Source organism: Gastrolobium bilobum, unplaced genomic scaffold, assembly GCF_033153095.1.
Source record: "Gastrolobium bilobum isolate Gb01-03AN ecotype WA unplaced genomic scaffold, APGP_CSIRO_Gbil_v1 utg9517, whole genome shotgun sequence".
Classification (NCBI taxonomy): domain Eukaryota; kingdom Viridiplantae; phylum Streptophyta; class Magnoliopsida; order Fabales; family Fabaceae; genus Gastrolobium; species Gastrolobium bilobum.
Window position 1 is genome coordinate 87834 of NW_026899914.1, and position 18530 is coordinate 106363.

The window sequence follows — 18530 nt, forward strand, 5'->3', positions numbered from 1 at the left end:
ACCACAATTTCGCGTACCAAAGGTTATATTTATTACCTAATTTTTTTATTCTTTTGTTATCAAATTTTTACTGTTGATTTCTATCAATCTAATAATTATAATTTATTGAGTCATATTTATTAATTAATTATTAATTTTCAATAAATTATAATCGTTGGACTGACCGAAATCAATAGTTAAAATTTGATAATAAGAAATAGGGAAAAGTGTTTGTCATTTTAAATGACAGAAAGTTATTTCATTTTAAGAGAGATACAGACACAGAAAATTTGAATTTTAAATTAAAAAAAAACCATTCAACTTTCTCTCTCCCATGATTTCCGTTTTTCTGTGTCTATCTCTCTCCTAGAATGACATAACTTATGTTATTTAAAATGACAAACACCAAACCCTAAGAAATAACAAGAAAAAGAAATGTAAGTAATAACCTCTCTCATCTTTTTACTTCTATGGGGCGTTTGGTTCAGGAAATTTTTTTGGAATAGTAGGGAAATGTGATAGATAGAGAAATGATTGGAAAGATAGATAAAGTGAGATAGCTAGAAAAATGTAAAAAAAAGTTGTTTGGTGGGGAAAAACTTTAGTGGGAAAATTAGGTTACTTTATGAAATCAAGAGTGCATTAAAAGCCAGATAATCGGTTTTCCGAAAAATCCCACCTTCAAATCGAGTTTCTAAACAATGCGAATATCTATGTTTCTCATAAATCCAGACAAATTGGATAGATGGGTTTTTGGTGAAAAACGTTGAAACAAACATGGTGTTTGTAAAAGCCATACTTGAGAAAGATAGATATTCGCTGAAAAGCTCCCAACCAAACACCACCCTAGAGTAAAATACATTTTACCTACCAAAAAAAAAATACATTTTTGTTATACCTGCTACACGAAATTCTCTGACTTTGCAAGAGTAGGGATGAAGATCTGCCTTATCTTTTTTTTTTTTTTTTTGCAAAGATATTGTTTTGCAGACACGAACAGTGAGGTCACAAGAAGCAATCTTACCAGGTTCTAAAGGCTTGTTCTCGCTTTAATGTTAGTTACATGAATCTTAAAAATTTAGTTTTGTCTTTAAAAATGAGTTATTAGTGAGAAAGTTAGGTAATTTGTAGAAATTTTGAAGTTCATATCTCTGTATTTTAAGTGCACTAAAGAAATAAGTTTATTAGTTTTTAAAAGTTTGAAGAAAGAAAAAGTAAATTGTAGAAATAAAAGTATTCAAAGAACATGTTTTTTTTGCAAATGGTTTGTATGAATCACAAGTGTTTTCTTTATCTGATGGTTGATCTGTTTGCTCAACAGCTAGAGAAAATGGGGTCTGTTGATGAATATCATATCCAACAAATAATTAACATCCCAGAAAAGATTGAACCTGCCCTGTGGCATGATCAGTGTTGTGTCTACAATGTCCCTGCTAGTCTTTTTCAGGTGAAAAAAGAGGCCTATACTCCTCTATTGATCTCAATTGGCCCTATCCATCATAAAAACAAAAAACTAGAGGAAATGCAAGAGCAGAAACAAAGATATTTTCTTTTCTTTTGGGAAAGCCTAGTAAACAAACTTGCTTTAGTGAACTACAAAGCCTTCCTTGAACAAGAAGAGCAAAAAATACGCCATTGTTACCAAAAGAAATTCCCTAAAATCAGTAAGGAAGAATTTGTGGAAATGATACTGTTGGATGCTGTGTTCATCATGGAGCTGTTTTTGAGGGAAACAAAACGATGGGAATATAAAGATGATTATATAATAACTCAACCGTGTCTTAGCAAAAGTATCCAGTGTGACTTGTTGCTGCTTGAAAATCAGCTTCCAATGTTTGTGTTGGAAAAACTATATGAAATAGTTGTTCCAAGCAATGTCAAGAAGCATGCCAGATTCGTTAAGCTTGCCCATGACTACTTCCAATCTTGTTATCCTCATCAGGAATCTTCAGAGGGAAAATTTGAGCCAAAGAAGTGGGAGAAATCACTACATTTCACTGATCTTGTTAGACATTCCTATCTCCCTATTAAACTGAGCTATGGCAGTGATAGGGACACTTATTCTCAAAAAGATTGTTTTCTAAGAACTGCAACAAAGTTGAATGAAGCTGGAATAAGCTTTGAGAAGGTTGATAACAGATGCTTGCTTGACATAAAGTTTGAGAAGAAGCCATTCTTAAGCTGGTTTCTTTGCTTGGGATGCTTACCATACTCCAAGTGTTTCAAAGCTCGATTTCTATTCCCCAAGTTAAAAGTAGACCACAGAACAGAAAGTGTTCTTAGGAACCTAATAGCACTTGAGCAGTGTCACTATCCTGAGGAGCCTTACATTTGCAACTATGTTTCTCTAATTGATTCTCTTATTCATACCAAAGATGATGCAGAGTTGCTGGTTGAGAAAGAAGCTATTGTCCATGAACTGGGAAGTGATAAGGAATTGGCAAATCTGGTTAACAATCTTTGCAAACATGTGGTGACAAATTCAAACTGTTACCACCAAATTATGAAAGATATTGATGAACACTACAACAACAAATGGAAATGGGCAATGGGTACATTCAGGTGGGTGTACTTCCGTGACCCTTGGAGAAGCAGTTCTACTGTAGTGGGGATTGCTGTTCTAATATTCACCATCTTCAACTTTTGTCGTGTAATTCAGCTAATATTTTAGTTACTTTAGAATTATATATTGAATCACCTTCTCTATATTATATCATTATCTCTTGTAACACTGTAACTCTTCAATTTCTCATTTACTTGTACTAAAACTGACTTGCTTATAAAATGTTGCACGTGTGTGATGCTGCTAGTACATCCTGAATTCTTGGAAAGATGCTAAAATGATTGATGACTTTTCTAAATCAGGCTACTTCAATAGGGAATAAGATCCTCTAATTTTTGTTATAAACTGATATCCTCTAAGAATCTTTGAATAGATGTAGAAAGTTTCCCTTGCTTTTAAATGGATCCAATTTGGTCAAATTTCATTAAGTGAGCAAATTAAGATCAGAACAGAAAGGTAGACTGTTTCAGGGAGATACAGCCCCAGAATATCCCAAGCAGCATGATACTCTAACCATTTCACTTGAACCCAAGTAACTACATTAAAATCACTTAACCAAAATTGCAAAAAGTTAAAATCAAGATTCTAGACATCCAAAGTCAAGTAAACAGGGAACTTGGACTGAAGCTGAACCAGCAAGGTAAACAAGAAGTTCTTAAAAATGAAATCATGCCAAACACTGAAACTTTGGTCCTACTGATTAACAGAAAGCTGCCTCCGCTTATACCGGACCATAACTTTTCCTTTCACTCCCACAACCATGGCATTCCAATCAATCTCAGGGAAAGGTGACACCAACTCCAGTTCAAAATTCCTTAGCAAATGAGTCCATATGGCTTTTATCTGCAGATATGCAAAGGGCTCCCCAAGGCATCCATGCCTGCCCCCTCCAAATGAAATGTATGAGAATGCCCCAGACACCTTATCTTCTTCCCTCCCCACAGCAAATCGATCAGGGTCATACCTATCAGGGTCCTTGAAAATGTGAGCTAGCCGGTTCGCAAAAGCAGGTGATGTGGCTACTATATGACCCTTGGGAATGTCATATTCTTTCCCCTCTCTTGTTTTGACACTAAAATCACTGTGTGAGCTTCTCAGCAGCATAATCAGTGGAGGGTGGAGTCTCAAGGCTTCTTTAATGCACCTGTACAGCACATCCATTTCAGCCAAAACATCATGATCAACTCTTTCCCCATGCTTTTCCATCAATTTTCTCTGCTCCTCCAACACAGCAGAAAGGTACTGGTTGTGACTAAGGAGATATGCTCCAGTCCAAGTGGAGGTGATTGAACTAGTGTGTTGTCCCGCGAAAAGGGCAGCAATGAGAAGTCCAGTCACTTCAGCTTCTGTAGTTGCACGACCATCTTTGTATTTTGAGTCAATGAAGCACTGCAGCATGTCATCCTCTGAGTTGCTGGTGTTTTTGCGAGAAGATATGATGCTTGCAAAGATTTCAGCAAGCTTCTTGCGTGCTTTGTCTCGGCGACGGTGAGCTGGGATGGGGAGGTATGGAAAGAGAACACTGATTGGAAGCATCCCATTATCAAGGTCATGGAACAAAGCAGAGACATCATCAAAGAGCTTGTCGCGAACCTCACGCCCCAAGAGACATCTGCTAGCTGTTAAGATGATCAGATGCTCAAGCTCATACTTCAAATCAACCTCACCACTTGATCCCCACTTTGAGAAATAGTCCTGCAAATGGGGTTCATGTTGGGGGAAGAAATCAAAATAGTCTTCAATGCCAATTTAGTACACTACACAACTAGAGAAAATTAGAAGGGGGGGAATTTACTATTAACAACACAAAGAAACAATCAAGTGCCAGCTTAGATGCCATTTCACCATGAAATACATAACTAAAACATGTCAAAAGTCCAAATGGAGTTTAAAAGCTTCTCCAGCTTATGAAAATATGAGAATGAATCAAAGTTGCTGTATAAAATTTGGTTTTCAATTAGAGCCTAAGAAGTGCTTTGATCCATCTAGCTGACCCAATAAAGCTTAATTATTACTGTTGTTGTTGAATTAAAGTTGCAATAAGTTCACTGAACTCATAGAATGATGCAGTAAGCTGCAGTATACAAAGATCATCTCAGGTGTTGGCAGTGACCAAATTGAATTAAGTATTGAATGCACACCCATGTCATATATCAAGTAACCGCTAAACTGGTCAATTAAAGTATAAAAAGCAATCATGAAAAGAACGGATCTAAGCCTGTGAGTAACAAAATCCCCAAATCCATACTTACATGATATAAAAGAAAATAAAAACACAGAACAAACAAAATGAGAACCAACAAGAATAACAAAATTACTGATATATTGAATATATTCAATTGCACAAAGACAAACCCAAAATCCAATATAGAATATTGCTGATGTCACAAATCAACAACCCAGAAAAGAACAACAATTACCGACTACGTGAGACAATCCATTAGATCAATGAATTACCAAAAACAAACACAAACACTTACCTCAGCTTCTGTAACCATCTGATTAACATAACCCTTGAGTTTGTTGACCCTGAGGGACTCAGTGAAGAACCGAAACTGCTCTTGCCGCACAGAATAGTCAACATCAAAGACCACCCCAGGTCCAAAAGTTGGCACATTGAACTGATACACCTCTTGTTGACTAAGATCAGATTCTGGGGCCTTGAAAAAATGTGCAGATACCTCGGGACCAATCAAGAAAGTGATGTTCTTATGGAAAAGTTTCAAGGTGAAGACACTGCCAAGTTTAGGGTACTCCTCACGAAGCATCAAGATTGGACCTTTAAGGAAACGGTGAAGCCCTCCAATGAAGGGTAAACCCTTCATGATTGGAGGGAGACGTTTTCTTGATTTGGGAACTATGAAGGCTGAGATGAGTTTTGCAACAACTATGGTGGACACAAGGAGGAGAACAGTGTTGAGAAACTTGCCATCAAAATCCATGGATGTGTTGTGTGTTGTGTGATTTGTGATGATGATGTTTTCGACAATTCCTATGAATCGGTCACAAGTAGTAGTGGAAAGGAAACCACAGATCTATTGTTTCATAGATCTATATGTTCATATTAAAGCTTGTAATTGTTTGTGGCCACGAAGGAGTGTGTGAGTGTGAGTGGGAGTGTGTGTGCATATATATACATATATTATATTATTAGGGAAAATTTGGAAATTTAAAAGGTCGATTTAGCTTAGCTGGGCTCATCGGATAAGGGTTTCACAAATAAAACTGTGGGTTATGCTTCCAAACAGGTTGTCTCGAATATCTATTCTCATCACGGACGGCACATTCAATTTTATTGTTTAAGTATTCAAATTTTTTTTTTTGTAGCTTATTCAAATTTAAGAAATTATTGTTTTTTTATGTTCTAGGAGATAATTTTATTTCTTATACACACATAAAAAATAAGATAAAAAGAAAATATGAATCTCACACACTCTTATGTGTAGGTAAGAAATAAATTTATGTTATATGATATGAGAAACACTATTCTTCAAATTTAATTATATATATGTTCACGTCAATTTGATTCACTCTATTACGAAGCATAAGATCAATTGATATGAGATTATTATGAATTAATCAATTGTTTGAATTCGAGTTTTAAATTTGTAATTGGATTAAATTTTAATAGAGAGAATTTTATCACTTAATATACTTATACGTTTTTTATATATTTTATTTCTTTATTTATTGTGTAACTTCATAATTGAAAAACACATATTTTTCTCTTGTTTATTTATTCCTTGCCAATTAAGAATGACATATAGATAAATATTACGAAGACAAATAATTGTTTATAACTTTAAAAAATTTGAAATTAATGGTAATATATGTTGGGTCAAGTCGGATCTTCAAGTCAATCCTTCAATGTAAAGAAGTAAAAATCCTTCAATGTAATATAGTGTCCAGAATCAAACTTCCACTATAAGCATAATGTATTACAACTGTCAAGCTTCCTTAGTCTTTCACTAGAGGTACAGTCAAGCTTCAGCAAGTATGGTAGTATTCAAGGCTCTAATACCACTTGGTGGGTGGTGCACGGGGAGCTCATGGCGGGGAGAGACCGACAACCATGGGTCAAGTGAGCAGTAACATTAAGTGGGCTCGGAACACCACAATCAAACCCAAAACTTTAAGCCATTAGGTGCATGGGTCTTTCCACTTATATGGTGCTCACTTAGTCAATTCTTAACCAATGTGGGACTTTTTCACTCGATCATTCACACTTGGATTTCTCAACATCTCCCCCTCAAGTGTGAGTCCAAGGCCCACATTCTTTCCCCCTCAAGGAGAAGCTTCTTCGAGTATTCATGGGGTTCATCAATGCTTGACTTCTCTTTAAACATTGGCTCTTTCATCAAGGCTTGCATGGCTGCATTCATCAAGACCTTGACTTCCCACATCAAGACATACTCGGATCACCACATCAATTGCGGAAGCGAATAGTAAAATGCAAGAGGAAAGAGATGAAGAAGAACACAGACAATTTGTTTAACGTGGAAAAACCTTCTCCAGTGTGAAGAAATAAAAACTCACGAGACATTAGTCCAGAATCAAACTTCCACTATAAGAATAATGGGTTACAATAGTCAAACTTCCCTAGTGTTTCACTAAAAGTACAATCAAACTTCACCAAGTATGGTGGTATTCAAACTTCCCTAGAGAGATTTCACTCAAACATTTCTGTAGAGGTATTCAGTCAAGTTTTTTTCTCTCATGGAGGATTTCTTCACCTCACTTTGTTGATCTCATCTCTTTCTCTATTTATAGATGACTAGGAGTGATATATTTAATGCTCTAGATTCTTCTCCATTTAATGAGGAGGATTTCAATACAACTCTTCGTTCTCCCATGAAGTCCTTTCATTTTCCCTTGAAGCCTTGTCATTCTTCTATGCATTGGAACTTGTATCTAATTAAGGAGAAATAATCCAACAATAAATTATTTGGGAGTGGATCCTCTCATGTGGAAAAGTGATCACGTGGTCATGTTATTTGATCACAACCACTCATTAGTGATGAGATAAGAAAGAGAAAAATGTATAATTTTTGAATGAGTGGTTGTGATCAAATAACATGATCACATGACCACTTTTTCACATGAGAGGATCTATTCCCAAATTATTTAGAGGTTTATCGTTTTTCATCAACTTGAGATGAAATTATCTCTATTAATTTCAAAACTATATTTTAGGAAATTTATTGATTTTTTGTTATATGAATTTTATTAAAACATTCTTCATTATTTCTCTCAACCTTTAAAATAACGTAGTTTTGGATTTGACATGGTAAACTCAATATTTAATATAATAAAAGTTGCAAGAATAAAGAAAGACAAAATAACGAATTCTTTGCAAGTGAGTTTAAAAAGATTAAAATAAATACTAATAGTGGTGTAGAAGAAACATAATTTAAACGGAGCAAAAATGAAAATATTTTATTTTTTCGAAATAAAATTGAGGAAACTTCTAAATTTGAAAATACACACACATATAGATTATTAAAAATTTAGAAAAATAATTAAATTTTAAAATTTAAATTTATGACTAATTACATTCAAATATATATTTTTTCCTAATTTATATTAAAATCTTATTCGATCATAATAAAATTATAACTATTAAATCATATTTATATTCCATAATACACATCCCATGTTTGAAAACAAAAGAAATATTTCTTAGGGGAAGGATATACTTACTACCAAAAAAGTTTACAACCTTTACAACTAACTTAATCACCATTGATTTCCGTCAATCTAACGGTTATAATTTATTGAAAATTATTGGGTTGCATTTATTAATGAATTATTATTCCCAATAAATTGTAACCGATAGATTGACAGAAATCAACGATGATTAGGTTGGTTGTAAAGGTGGTAGACTTTTTTGGTGGTAAGTATATCATGTCCCTTTAAAATTTGCAAAAATTATGTGTTAAAATATTTGATTTTTCATTGTATTTAAAACTTTTTTATTTTGAATGCAAAATTTATTTTCATTGTATTTCACAGTCTAACACTGCAAACTTCTTTTTGGGGGTAATTAAAGACACTACCTATTAACTTTATATAAAATGTGATTGTTACCCATAAAACGATTAAATTATAACTGTTTACTACTTTAGTTATTCGTGTCAAATTTTTTAAAATTTTAATAATAATAAGAATAAGAATATAATTATTTTTTGTAAAGTATTGAATATTCCCGGGACATTAGTCAACGACATTGCTTGAAATAACGAGTACGAGCGTCGAGATGGGAGTGAGCTCAAGTGGCCGAAAAACAAAGGAGGAGAATGACTTAAAAATTAAGATGCGTTATAATAACTACCAAAAAAATATAAGAGGCATTATAATTGTTTATAGTTTTCATTTTATAAGACAGCATTCGCAGACATTTTATGCATCATAATATGAAAAGAGGTAAACTAATAACTAAAGTTATATTCCATACAAAGAATCCTATAATAAAACTTGTTACAATAAGGTCCAATTAACTTTGATATATATAATGTATAAACAAAATTGAAAACACATAATTGAAATTAATCAGTGTGCAAAAAATATGAAAATGAATTGTTTTGGGAGTTTAGTAGACTTAGTTGACGTGGCTTCCGTTAGTAATTTAACTTGTTATCTAAAACCCTATGCTCAAAAGAGCTGCTGCTTTTTTTTTTTTTGTTGGTAATAAGAGCTGCTGTTTTTTAATGAGACATATGTAATTCCCCCTTATTAATTTTATGAAGTTTACTACGAGACTTGAAGTTTTACATTGCATATAAATTTCCATAAGCAAATACATTTAAACGAAGATAGAGGACAATCATAGCTGCATTAATGTACGCACAATCAATAATATATATATAGCTTTAAAATCAGGTAAATAAAGAGTTTAAAATAGAACTGCAGAAGAGATATGCTTCCATGCCCAAAAACCACGTGTTCATTCTGTTGGAGGGGTATCTGAGAAATCGGAGTCAGGTAGTGGGTGCAGATTTAGTCGGGTCAGTTACTAGTTTTGTTGAATGTGGGTTGGGTTTCCCTATTAAATCTGAGTTGAATAGGTCAAGTGTTATGGACTGCATAATACTTACACAGAGATGGTTTTCGTGGAAGCGTATCAAACTCGGTACACTCATTTATTAAAATAGATAAATTTACACTCATTTATTAAAATAGATAATTTTTTTTCACTTTAATCATTATTTTTTGGGCTTTACTTCTCTCATGCTATAGAAGAGAAGTTATCTTATGTTGTGAGATAAATTAAATGAGGCTAACCAATTTTTTTTTTTTAAAAAAAAGAAAAAACATCTTTTTATGTGAATGTAACATGAGAGATGAATCTTATGTAACATAAGTCTATAATTTTCCTTATTTTTTATAATATATATTTTTTAAACAGATATACCAAATTCGATATACATTTTAAACAGATATACCAAATTCGATATACCCATAGCATTAAAAATATTTCCGATTTGGTGGGCTCCTGGTTAATCCATATTCTCTCGTTATAAAGCTTCACAAATTTTAATTAAGGGCTTGATGAGCCTCTGCAATAGGTGTAGACCATCAAAGTATACCAAAAGATAAAAAAAAGCACAGAAGCACGAGTTTTGATATGTGTACGGAAATTTATTTAATTTTTTGTCTTGCGGCATGATACTTATATTATCCTTTAATTAAATTCTAATTCGTTAATAGATTTCATTTTGGGAAAAAAAGTTGTTATATTAAAAGATACAATTTTTTGATTTTAAATGAAACAGCTGTGTTTTTGTATATATTTTTTGAACTTTTACATTTTCTTTTTTACATAAAATTAGGAGAAGAGAGAAAAATGTAAAAAATCAATAAATATTCATTAAAACACAATTGTTTCACTTATGATACAAAATTATATCTTTTAAAATAATAAATATATTTTTTTTTAATTTTTTTATTGCATATGAGAGATAATTTTATCACTTAGGAATATATATAAGAGATCATTTCATCATCTACAAATATAAAGAAAAGAGTGAAATTCACTTTTTCTCTTTTTATTTCTTCTCTCACCAGGCCCACTCACTTCCATCTATGTCCATAGATAAATTTTAATTTTTAAAAATTTCTTGATCAGCAAGAAAGTATCGTCGTTGCAATCTTTCATCGCTAAATTATGACAATGTTTCAAATATAGTTTGTGCAATAAAAAATATTTATTATTATGATAATGTCCCTTCATATTTCCCTATTAATATAATTATTAAGGCACTTGTCTAAAATCGATGGACCTAATTCAAATGAATTATGCAATAATCTCTCTACCACTTGTGCAAAATTCGAAGCCAATATTGCCTAATACTTGAGCAACAAGGGATCTAACTGTTTTTGTTTTTTGTTTTTTTTTATTCATTTTTTTGAAATGCAACGTGGGCATGTTAGTGGGAAAGAGGCAATAACTGCTATAACCGCAAAAGCCTAGATAACATAAACATAGTATAGTGTCTGAGAAGCAGTAGTTTTAAGAAGAAAAAAAGGTGAAGCATTTGAAGGTAGAAAATCAGAGATTAGATTGTGTCTTTTTTGTTGTTGTTGTTGTTGTTGTTGTTTGCGGTATGAGTGGAAAATGCATGGAAAAAAAGACCAAGAGCATATAAGAAAAGGGCCATGGAAAGCAGAGGAAGATGAGGTGCTACTGAACCATGTGAAGAAGTATGGTCCTAGAGATTGGAGCTCCATTCGATCCAAAGGCCTTCTACAAAGGACTGGCAAATCATGTCGTCTTCGTTGGGTCAATAAGCTCCGACCAAACCTCAAGAAGTAAGTCAAATGTTTCTATGTCCTGATATTGTGTATCCATGTGTAGTTATTACTTGTAGTGGTGTGTGTTTGATGAAGTTACAATGATGGGGTTGCTTTATATTGTTCCTAGTCTTTGATTTTTTGTGATTTTAAGCTTAAAGTTGAAATTTTTTTGATGGGTTGTCTCTTATTTTCCGGATAAATATGTATCCAATTATCCATACATGGTTAATGGTTGTTACTTGAATTGGTGTTTGATGATGCTACAATGATGGGTTGCTTTTTTTATTGTTCCGAGTTTTCGGATTGTTTGTGTTTTACAAGCTTACGGATGAAATTATTTGATGGGTTTTATCTGATTTTTGTCATTGGGTGTCTCTCAAAGTGGGTGCAAGTTTTCACTAGAGGAAGAGAGGGTTGTCATAGAGTTGCAAGCACAATTTGGTAACAAATGGGCCAAAATTGCATCTTATTTGCCTGGTAGAACAGACAATGATGTGAAAAATTTCTGGAGCAGTAGGCAAAAGAGGTTGGCTAGGATTCTGCAGACATCAGCAACAACCTCCAAATCACAGAAAAACAAAACTAAAGTTCCTACCGTTCTTGATGTTCCAACTTCGGAGGTAAATTGAAAAGGTTCCTCTTTTTCCGGTAATTTTAGTTATATTCCATTCTGTTTTGTCTTCAGAATTCAGTATTCAATTGAAAAAACAAACTTAACAAACATAGCTGAAAATTTGAGACACTGTTTGCAGAATATGGGAAGATGCTATTTAACAATTCAAACACTGGAAAAACAAATTTCATTAACAAAACATAACTGAAAGTTTGATATACTAAATGCAGTTTCAAGAACTAATTTGTTTTGTTGAAAACAGTTAGTAGCAATTTATTATTGTTATTCTACGCACACTCCTCTACTTGTATTTCTACCATTGCAATAACTACAAATTTCTTGGAAAATGATTAAAATGTTCTCTGTGTCAGTGTTCTTTTCACTGCAAATTTGAACATAAGCATAACATTAATTTATTGACTTTATAGGCTCCTAAGTTCAGTTCCTCATCAGAGGGAGAACCTTCATCAAAGCCTCAGTCATGTTCATTATCCTGCATTGAGAATTCCGATGTTATCAAAATGGTGCCATTACCAGATCTTATAAAGTTCGAGATGCATAGTTCTGACACAAACCATGTTGAACAAGAGTTCACCCCTTTTGATAGCTATAATAAAAGCACTGAACAGATTACCTTCCCACAGATTTCAGAACTCAACACTGATGTTACATTCTCAATGGGAAACCAAGACCTCTTGGCAAGAATTGATGAGCCAAATTTTATTGATGTCTTTGATCCTCTTGTTGCATCTGAATTTGGAATAGGTCCACAACATTCCATTGGGTTCCCTTTCTTTGAGCCATCAGGAAGTTGCAGAATTGGGACAAGGGATACAATTGATAACTCCAAAAATAGTCACAGTTTCTTTGATGATTTCCCAGTGGACATATTTGATGATCCCATGGAGCCACCTGCAAGCCCATCCAATGTGTAACTTTTGTGGTCATTGTCATTTATTCTATGTGTAGCTGAAAATTATATGTAATAGTTAAAATTTGGTTAGTCATTGTAATTTGAAATTATGGACACTGATATCATTTGTAGGACACCCAAAAACTGACATAGCAATTGTCCACATTGATGGTTTTATTGATGGCCAATTGTTGAAGTGTGGGGCTTTTGAGTTGTTTTTACACTTAGCAGTTGTCTTCTAGTTTTATGATCATGGTAAAATAATATATTGCACCGACAATATTTGATTTATATATGTTAATTAATTATTAGTTATTAACTGCAATGATATCCACATACTCTTTGAACGAGATTTCATATAATAAAAGTATGTGGAAATTTAGAAGTGAATTAAACTTCTAAAAGTTCCATGTAGCATTTATTCTTTCCTAAAACAATTTTGAACGAAACAATTTACTAGGCCTAGGACAACAGTAAACGATTTCCTTTTTCTTTTTATATCGAAAAAACACAAAATTTATACAAAAAAAATAAGACACAAAATTTGAACCTATAATATATATCGATGAATATAGTCATATCAGATGCTCACAATTTAAATCTGATTATGTTTCAAATTCTTGACGTCGTTTTTATAATGAAAGATTTATGACAAATATTTTCGGCCCAAATAACATTACTAATGTGGTTCATAGCCACATTTAAATTTTTTGCAAATTACACCGGAAGTACATAATATAGTTTATAAGATTTGTAAATTTTTTTTTTTCTCTCTTATAATATAAATGAAAGTCACGTCTAAGTTTACGGTGACCTGAACTGATTTTTCCCACTCCTAAAACCAGTTGGGTTCAAAAAACTAAACGGTTTTATTTGATCTGAACCAGTTTTATTTTTTCCCAATTAGTTTGAAATCAGGTTGAAACAGTTCAGAATCAATTCATGTTTCAAAACCAGTTTAGGTATGCAAACTAGTTCGGATATGCAAATTGGTTTCGAACTGATTTTGAACGGGTTTTCAAAACCAGTTGTTTTGATTCAGTTTAGTTTTTGGAATTGGTTTAGAAAACTAGTTCAATTCTTAAAACTGATTTAGAAATATACAATTCGATTTGATTTGGTTACTTTGCACTACTCGAGAGTTAAGGAACATAAATCTTGTTTAGGCAAAATAAAATTTATTATTTATTTACTTTTTGCATTTTAACTACAATATATTTATTCCAAGCATAAACAATTCCCATGAGACTATTCATTTAAAACCCTAACCAGTTCAATTTAGAAAAACTTCAGTGATTAAAATCATAAGAAAGTAAAAGAATAAACCGCCTGAACACTGGTTTGCTTTCATTAGATGATTGTGCAGTTTTCAGGAAACTAATTCTTTCCAAACAAATAATTGAAATTGTTTGCAATTATAAGACGGGATCGTGTTGCAAGAGAGTTGAAATAGGGACAAGAAACATTTAAGGGCTATTCCTTTAAAAAATACACAAAAAAGTAACATCATTACAACCATTTTCTTCCTTCCTTTCCAACAGACAAGTTTTATATTCACAACACAGCAATAAACAAACTCTATGATTAACTTCAACTGAATACAACAATAATGACAAACCAAGTCCTTTCCCACTAAGTAGAATTGCCTACATAGATCATTCAAGCCCGTTGAGTGTTGAATAAAATGGAAGAATAAAGTCCTCCCTATTTTTATTTCTTTTCACCAATGTTTACTATTCAATCAAGGAAAATATCATTAGTGAAGTAGAATGCTGTTTAAATTTCCTATTCAATCAAACATTCACAACAGAAAAGTAGTTTGGACTGTGGAGGACTCGAATATAAAATGGCCAGAGAGAAATAACTGAGAATCCAGCATAAAGATGGTCATTATGAAGTTTAACTGGTGTCATTGCTCAAAGAATTTGGGATGAAATAGCTTACACCAGTTTGACCAGTATGAGTAAGTGCTTCAAATTCTCCTGCAGTAAATGACTGATCTTTCTTGAAAATTGGGCGTTTAAGCTCCACGTATCCACAGTAATCAACTTCATATACTGTAGCACCCTTTTTAAATGAAGAAAGAGCCACCCCAACTCCTTCCCCTGCAAAAGGTGCGATATAATTAGAATTCAAGTTGCCAAAATCTCTTGCTAATAAAAAAAAAAAGAGGCACCTTCTTCATGCATTGACCAACAGGTTCGAACTCTTTCTTGCTTTGTACTAAATTTTATTCTCGCTTATTATTCATGTAACCAAGGGCAGAGGCAAGAAAAAGATTGCATTCACAAATAAAAGGTGCCTTTCCATATAGAATGATCTCTCTTACAGTTATAAAGGGCAAAGGGCAAACCCCGATGTACAAGGGTTGATTGTACACAGCTTTACCATTACATTTTTGCAAAGAGACTATTTCCCAGATTCGAACCCATGGCCATAACCTTTCGATCACAAGGAACAACCTTACCAGCTAACGCTGTTCCAAGACTCATTCTCATCTCTTTTACAGTTATAAAAAAAAAAAAAACCACTCTTCATTAAACCCTACTAGCGAGTGTGGGGTGGAGGCATTGTTGTCAAAAACTAGTGTAAAAACGGTCCTTGATAAAAACTGGAAAAAACTTACGTTTTTATCGTTTTTACTTAAAACGAAAAATATTTCAAAAAAAATATTTAAAAAAAAACCCAATTTTCGTTTTCCCCAAATCATACGCACAGTATCTTGATATCTTTTTGTTTCGATATATGTCTTTTATAATTATGTCTTATAAAGCTGCAATTCTATTATAAGTTATGCTATGAGAATCGTTTTGTGTTTTTGGATCATTGTGTGCAGTGAAAGAAGTGGAATTATATACTGATGAGCGATGATCCAAAATCTGCAGAGTGTATGAAGCAGTTAGAGCAGATTGGTTATCCATTACTTGTTAGTTATCACTGTTTATAGTATTGATACTTGGTTATCAAAAATAATTTTCCTCTGTAGATAGATAAGTAGCTCAACACACATGTTCATTATGTGATATTTTTTTAACATGCATATATATAATTTTGTATCCTACCTTAAGTAGTAGAAAGTAGAAACTTTACGTTTCGTGTCGTTTCTACATTTTACATTTCTACCACCCCTTTCCGTTTCTACGTAGAAACTCGAGTTTGACAACATTGGGTGGAGATAATCCTTGTACGCAACCTTACCCTTGCATAATTGCAAAGAGGCTGTTTCCTGGATTTGAACCCATGACCTTTCAGTCATAAAAAAACAACTTTACCACTGCTCCGGTTCGCCTCCTTTTACAATTATATGGACAGGAAATTAAATATTATACCATGTGTGACAAGGAGCAAGTTCTCAGTAGGATGTTTATCTGCAAGGTCTTTAACTATTTGCTCATATCTAGCTTTTGTGCTCAAAACTGGTTCTTCCCACTGTGGCAACTGAAGTTCCTCAAGCAAAAAAGTTTTCATTAGCCTTAATATATATATATATATATATATATATATATATATATATAATTGCCATGTGCAAAAGAATTTGAAACTGAAAATGAAGACGAAGTCCTCTATACCTCTTTATAGACCCTTTCTACATTATAATCCACTGTCCCTGCTGGAAGCATGGCTTCACGCTCTGATATATCAAAACCCCAATTTCCATCTTTAGGAGCCACGTCGAGCCTGATTGCTTCCCTGCTCATCATTTCACATAACCCATATTCAACAGAAACCTGCAGTTTATGAAAGTGAGGGACGTAATTTTAGTCACTTAATGGTTGATATATCTACATACAATGTTAGAAAATAATATTAAACCATTAAAAAAGCCTTCACCCAACAGCTTAACTTTTTAGGTTGAATTGATTCTTTACATGGTATCAGAGCGTTAGTGACCATGAGATCACGAGTTCGATCCTCACCGGCGCTCACTTTCTAGTGGAATCAAGTAAAGCACAAGGTAAACAAAAAAAATTGGGCCTGTGCAATATCTACGCTTCAAGCCCAAAGGGCTTTTGCGTGAAGGGGTGTGTTAGAAAATAATATAAATCATTAAAAAGGCTCTCATCCAATAGCTTAAACTTTTGGATTGAATTGGTTCTTTACATACAAGTACAAGTGTAGAGGATTTGTAAGTCATTTTTGTGCATGGTGACTCGAACTGGTTTTTTTCCCTGAATCAAACTGAACCGGTTTAATTTAACCGAACCGGTTCGAAAACAGTTCAGAATTGGTTCATGTTTCAAAATCAGTTCTTGATTTATGACCTGTTCCTTTGCAAATCAGTTCAGAATGGGTTTTGAATCGGTTCTGAACTGGTTTCAAACCAGTTTTGAATCGGTTTCAAACATGTTTTTGAAACCGATTCTTTTGTTGGGTTTAATTTTTTGAGCTGATTTATAAAACTGGTTCAGTTCTCAGAACTGATTCCGAAAAATACTGTTCAGTTCGGTTCAATTATGTAGAGTAGCTTTCTCTCATAAAACTCTACAATTCTGCTTACACAGATCAAACTGAATGAATCTCCAACGTTACAATGTGCAAATACATGCAATTTTCACCATTAGGCCAAGGTTTAAATGTTGTCATGTTTCATTTAAACAACCACAAATCAAACATTATCATAGTGTAGAGCAGCAATACTGGAAAATTTGTTTTAAATTCTTTTTAGAAACTCAAATTTCTACATATATATAGCTAATAAACTATAGGCTGGGCTCAGATCCAATTTAAGTTTATAGTAGATGCAGAATTACAGATAAAATAAAACTGTTTCACTGCTTTTCTTATTTTATTTTATTTATTTATATTATTTGAACGAACATTGTTGATTTCTTGTGTGTATAAGACATGGATAATTGTGACGTTGGTTGACATTAAAAATTAGAATTAATTTGTATTTCCCTACATAAATAAAACAAAAATAACTATAAAAACGAAAGAAGTAACTTTGATCACATCAAGTTATCAATAACATATAATTTTCTCAACTAAAGAGTTAAAAAGTGAGAACCGTTTTATAAATAAAATAAATATTTGCATCAAAATTTACCAAAAAAAAAATTACAGCAAAGAGAATTGTTTTAATAAGCATGCTATTCAACCAAAAAATTTTAAAAAAGAAAGAAAACAATTTCTGACCTTGAGTTTTGAAGGATCGATGGAAACGGCGTCGCCGGCAAGGGCGTTTGGGTCGTCGTCGACGGCGGAGAGGGCGGTGACAACTTCGGCGGCGGTTTGGACGCAGCGGAGGAAGGGTGAGACGAAGACCCGGTGGAGCGGGAAACCGAGATTGTCGCGGAACTTGCGACCCGTAGAGAAAGCCCGAACCCGACCCTGTTGAACAAGGGGCGGGTCCCAGGGTTGGGTCGCGGTGGATACCCATAACGGCTCGAAGTTGTCGATGCGATCGCCGTGCCTCATAACGACGACGTTTTGGTAGAATTCTGGTGTTTGATCGTGTGTGGAATCCATAATCACAGAGAGATAGAAATTGCGGTTTTCTAAGTCAGAAAATGAAACACAGGTTTGTGGAAAATGTATGTTATGCGTATGTGTGTATGTGTGTGTGTGTTTTTTTTTTTAATTTAATTTAATTTTTTAAATGAGATTTGAGTCATTTGACATTATTGTATTTGCTTGTACGCAGTTTTCTGTTTCTAAGTTTGCGAATA

At 33.4% G+C, this 18530-nt stretch overlaps 4 protein-coding genes across 4 annotated transcripts; 2 read left to right on the top strand and 2 right to left on the bottom strand.

Annotated features, from left to right (window-relative positions):
* The first annotated feature begins 1276 nt into the window (after positions 1 to 1276).
* LOC133294185 (UPF0481 protein At3g47200-like) lies at positions 1277 to 2650 on the top strand. The gene has a single exon (XM_061492830.1). It carries the CDS (start codon positions 1277 to 1279, stop codon positions 2648 to 2650), a length of 1374 nt encoding a protein of 457 aa, XP_061348814.1.
* Positions 2651 to 2974: 324 nt separating this feature from the next.
* Positions 2975 to 5642, bottom strand: LOC133294181 (obtusifoliol 14-alpha demethylase). Its single transcript, XM_061492826.1, has 2 exons — positions 5023 to 5642; positions 2975 to 4237 (listed from the first exon to the last, which is right to left on the bottom strand). Exons 1-2 carry the CDS (start codon positions 5482 to 5484, stop codon positions 3236 to 3238), a joined length of 1464 nt encoding a protein of 487 aa, XP_061348810.1. The 5' UTR covers positions 5485 to 5642; the 3' UTR covers positions 2975 to 3235.
* Positions 5643 to 11156: 5514 nt separating this feature from the next.
* Positions 11157 to 12883, top strand: LOC133294186 (transcription factor DUO1). The gene is made up of 3 exons (XM_061492831.1): positions 11157 to 11350; positions 11718 to 11955; positions 12377 to 12883. Exons 1-3 carry the CDS (start codon positions 11157 to 11159, stop codon positions 12881 to 12883), a joined length of 939 nt encoding a protein of 312 aa, XP_061348815.1.
* Positions 12884 to 14335: 1452 nt separating this feature from the next.
* Positions 14336 to 18391, bottom strand: LOC133294183 (uncharacterized). Its single transcript, XM_061492828.1, has 4 exons — positions 17998 to 18391; positions 16431 to 16589; positions 16191 to 16299; positions 14336 to 14966 (listed from the first exon to the last, which is right to left on the bottom strand). Exons 1-4 carry the CDS (start codon positions 18328 to 18330, stop codon positions 14761 to 14763), a joined length of 807 nt encoding a protein of 268 aa, XP_061348812.1. The 5' UTR covers positions 18331 to 18391; the 3' UTR covers positions 14336 to 14760.
* Positions 18392 to 18530: the final 139 nt, after the last annotated feature.

Coding starts and splice junctions, on each gene's coding strand:
- LOC133294181 (XM_061492826.1), bottom strand. CDS start 5,484: ATGGATTTTGATGGCAAGTTTCTCAACACTGTTCTCCTCCTTGTGTCC. Junction 4,238..5,022: donor AGATGGTTACAGAAGCTGAG/GTAAGTGTTTGT, acceptor CCCCATTTGCAG/GACTATTTCTCAAAGTGGGG.
- LOC133294185 (XM_061492830.1), top strand. CDS start 1,277: ATGGTTGATCTGTTTGCTCAACAGCTAGAGAAAATGGGGTCTGTTGAT.
- LOC133294186 (XM_061492831.1), top strand. CDS start 11,157: ATGCATGGAAAAAAAGACCAAGAGCATATAAGAAAAGGGCCATGGAAA. Junction 11,351..11,717: donor CTCCGACCAAACCTCAAGAA/GTAAGTCAAATG, acceptor TGTCTCTCAAAG/TGGGTGCAAGTTTTCACTAG. Junction 11,956..12,376: donor TTGATGTTCCAACTTCGGAG/GTAAATTGAAAA, acceptor TTGACTTTATAG/GCTCCTAAGTTCAGTTCCTC.
- LOC133294183 (XM_061492828.1), bottom strand. CDS start 18,330: ATGGATTCCACACACGATCAAACACCAGAATTCTACCAAAACGTCGTC. Junction 16,590..17,997: donor TCGATCCTTCAAAACTCAAG/GTCAGAAATTGT, acceptor CATAAACTGCAG/GTTTCTGTTGAATATGGGTT. Junction 14,967..16,190: donor CTTGCTCCTTGTCACACATG/GTATAATATTTA, acceptor CACCTTTTGCAG/GGGAAGGAGTTGGGGTGGCT.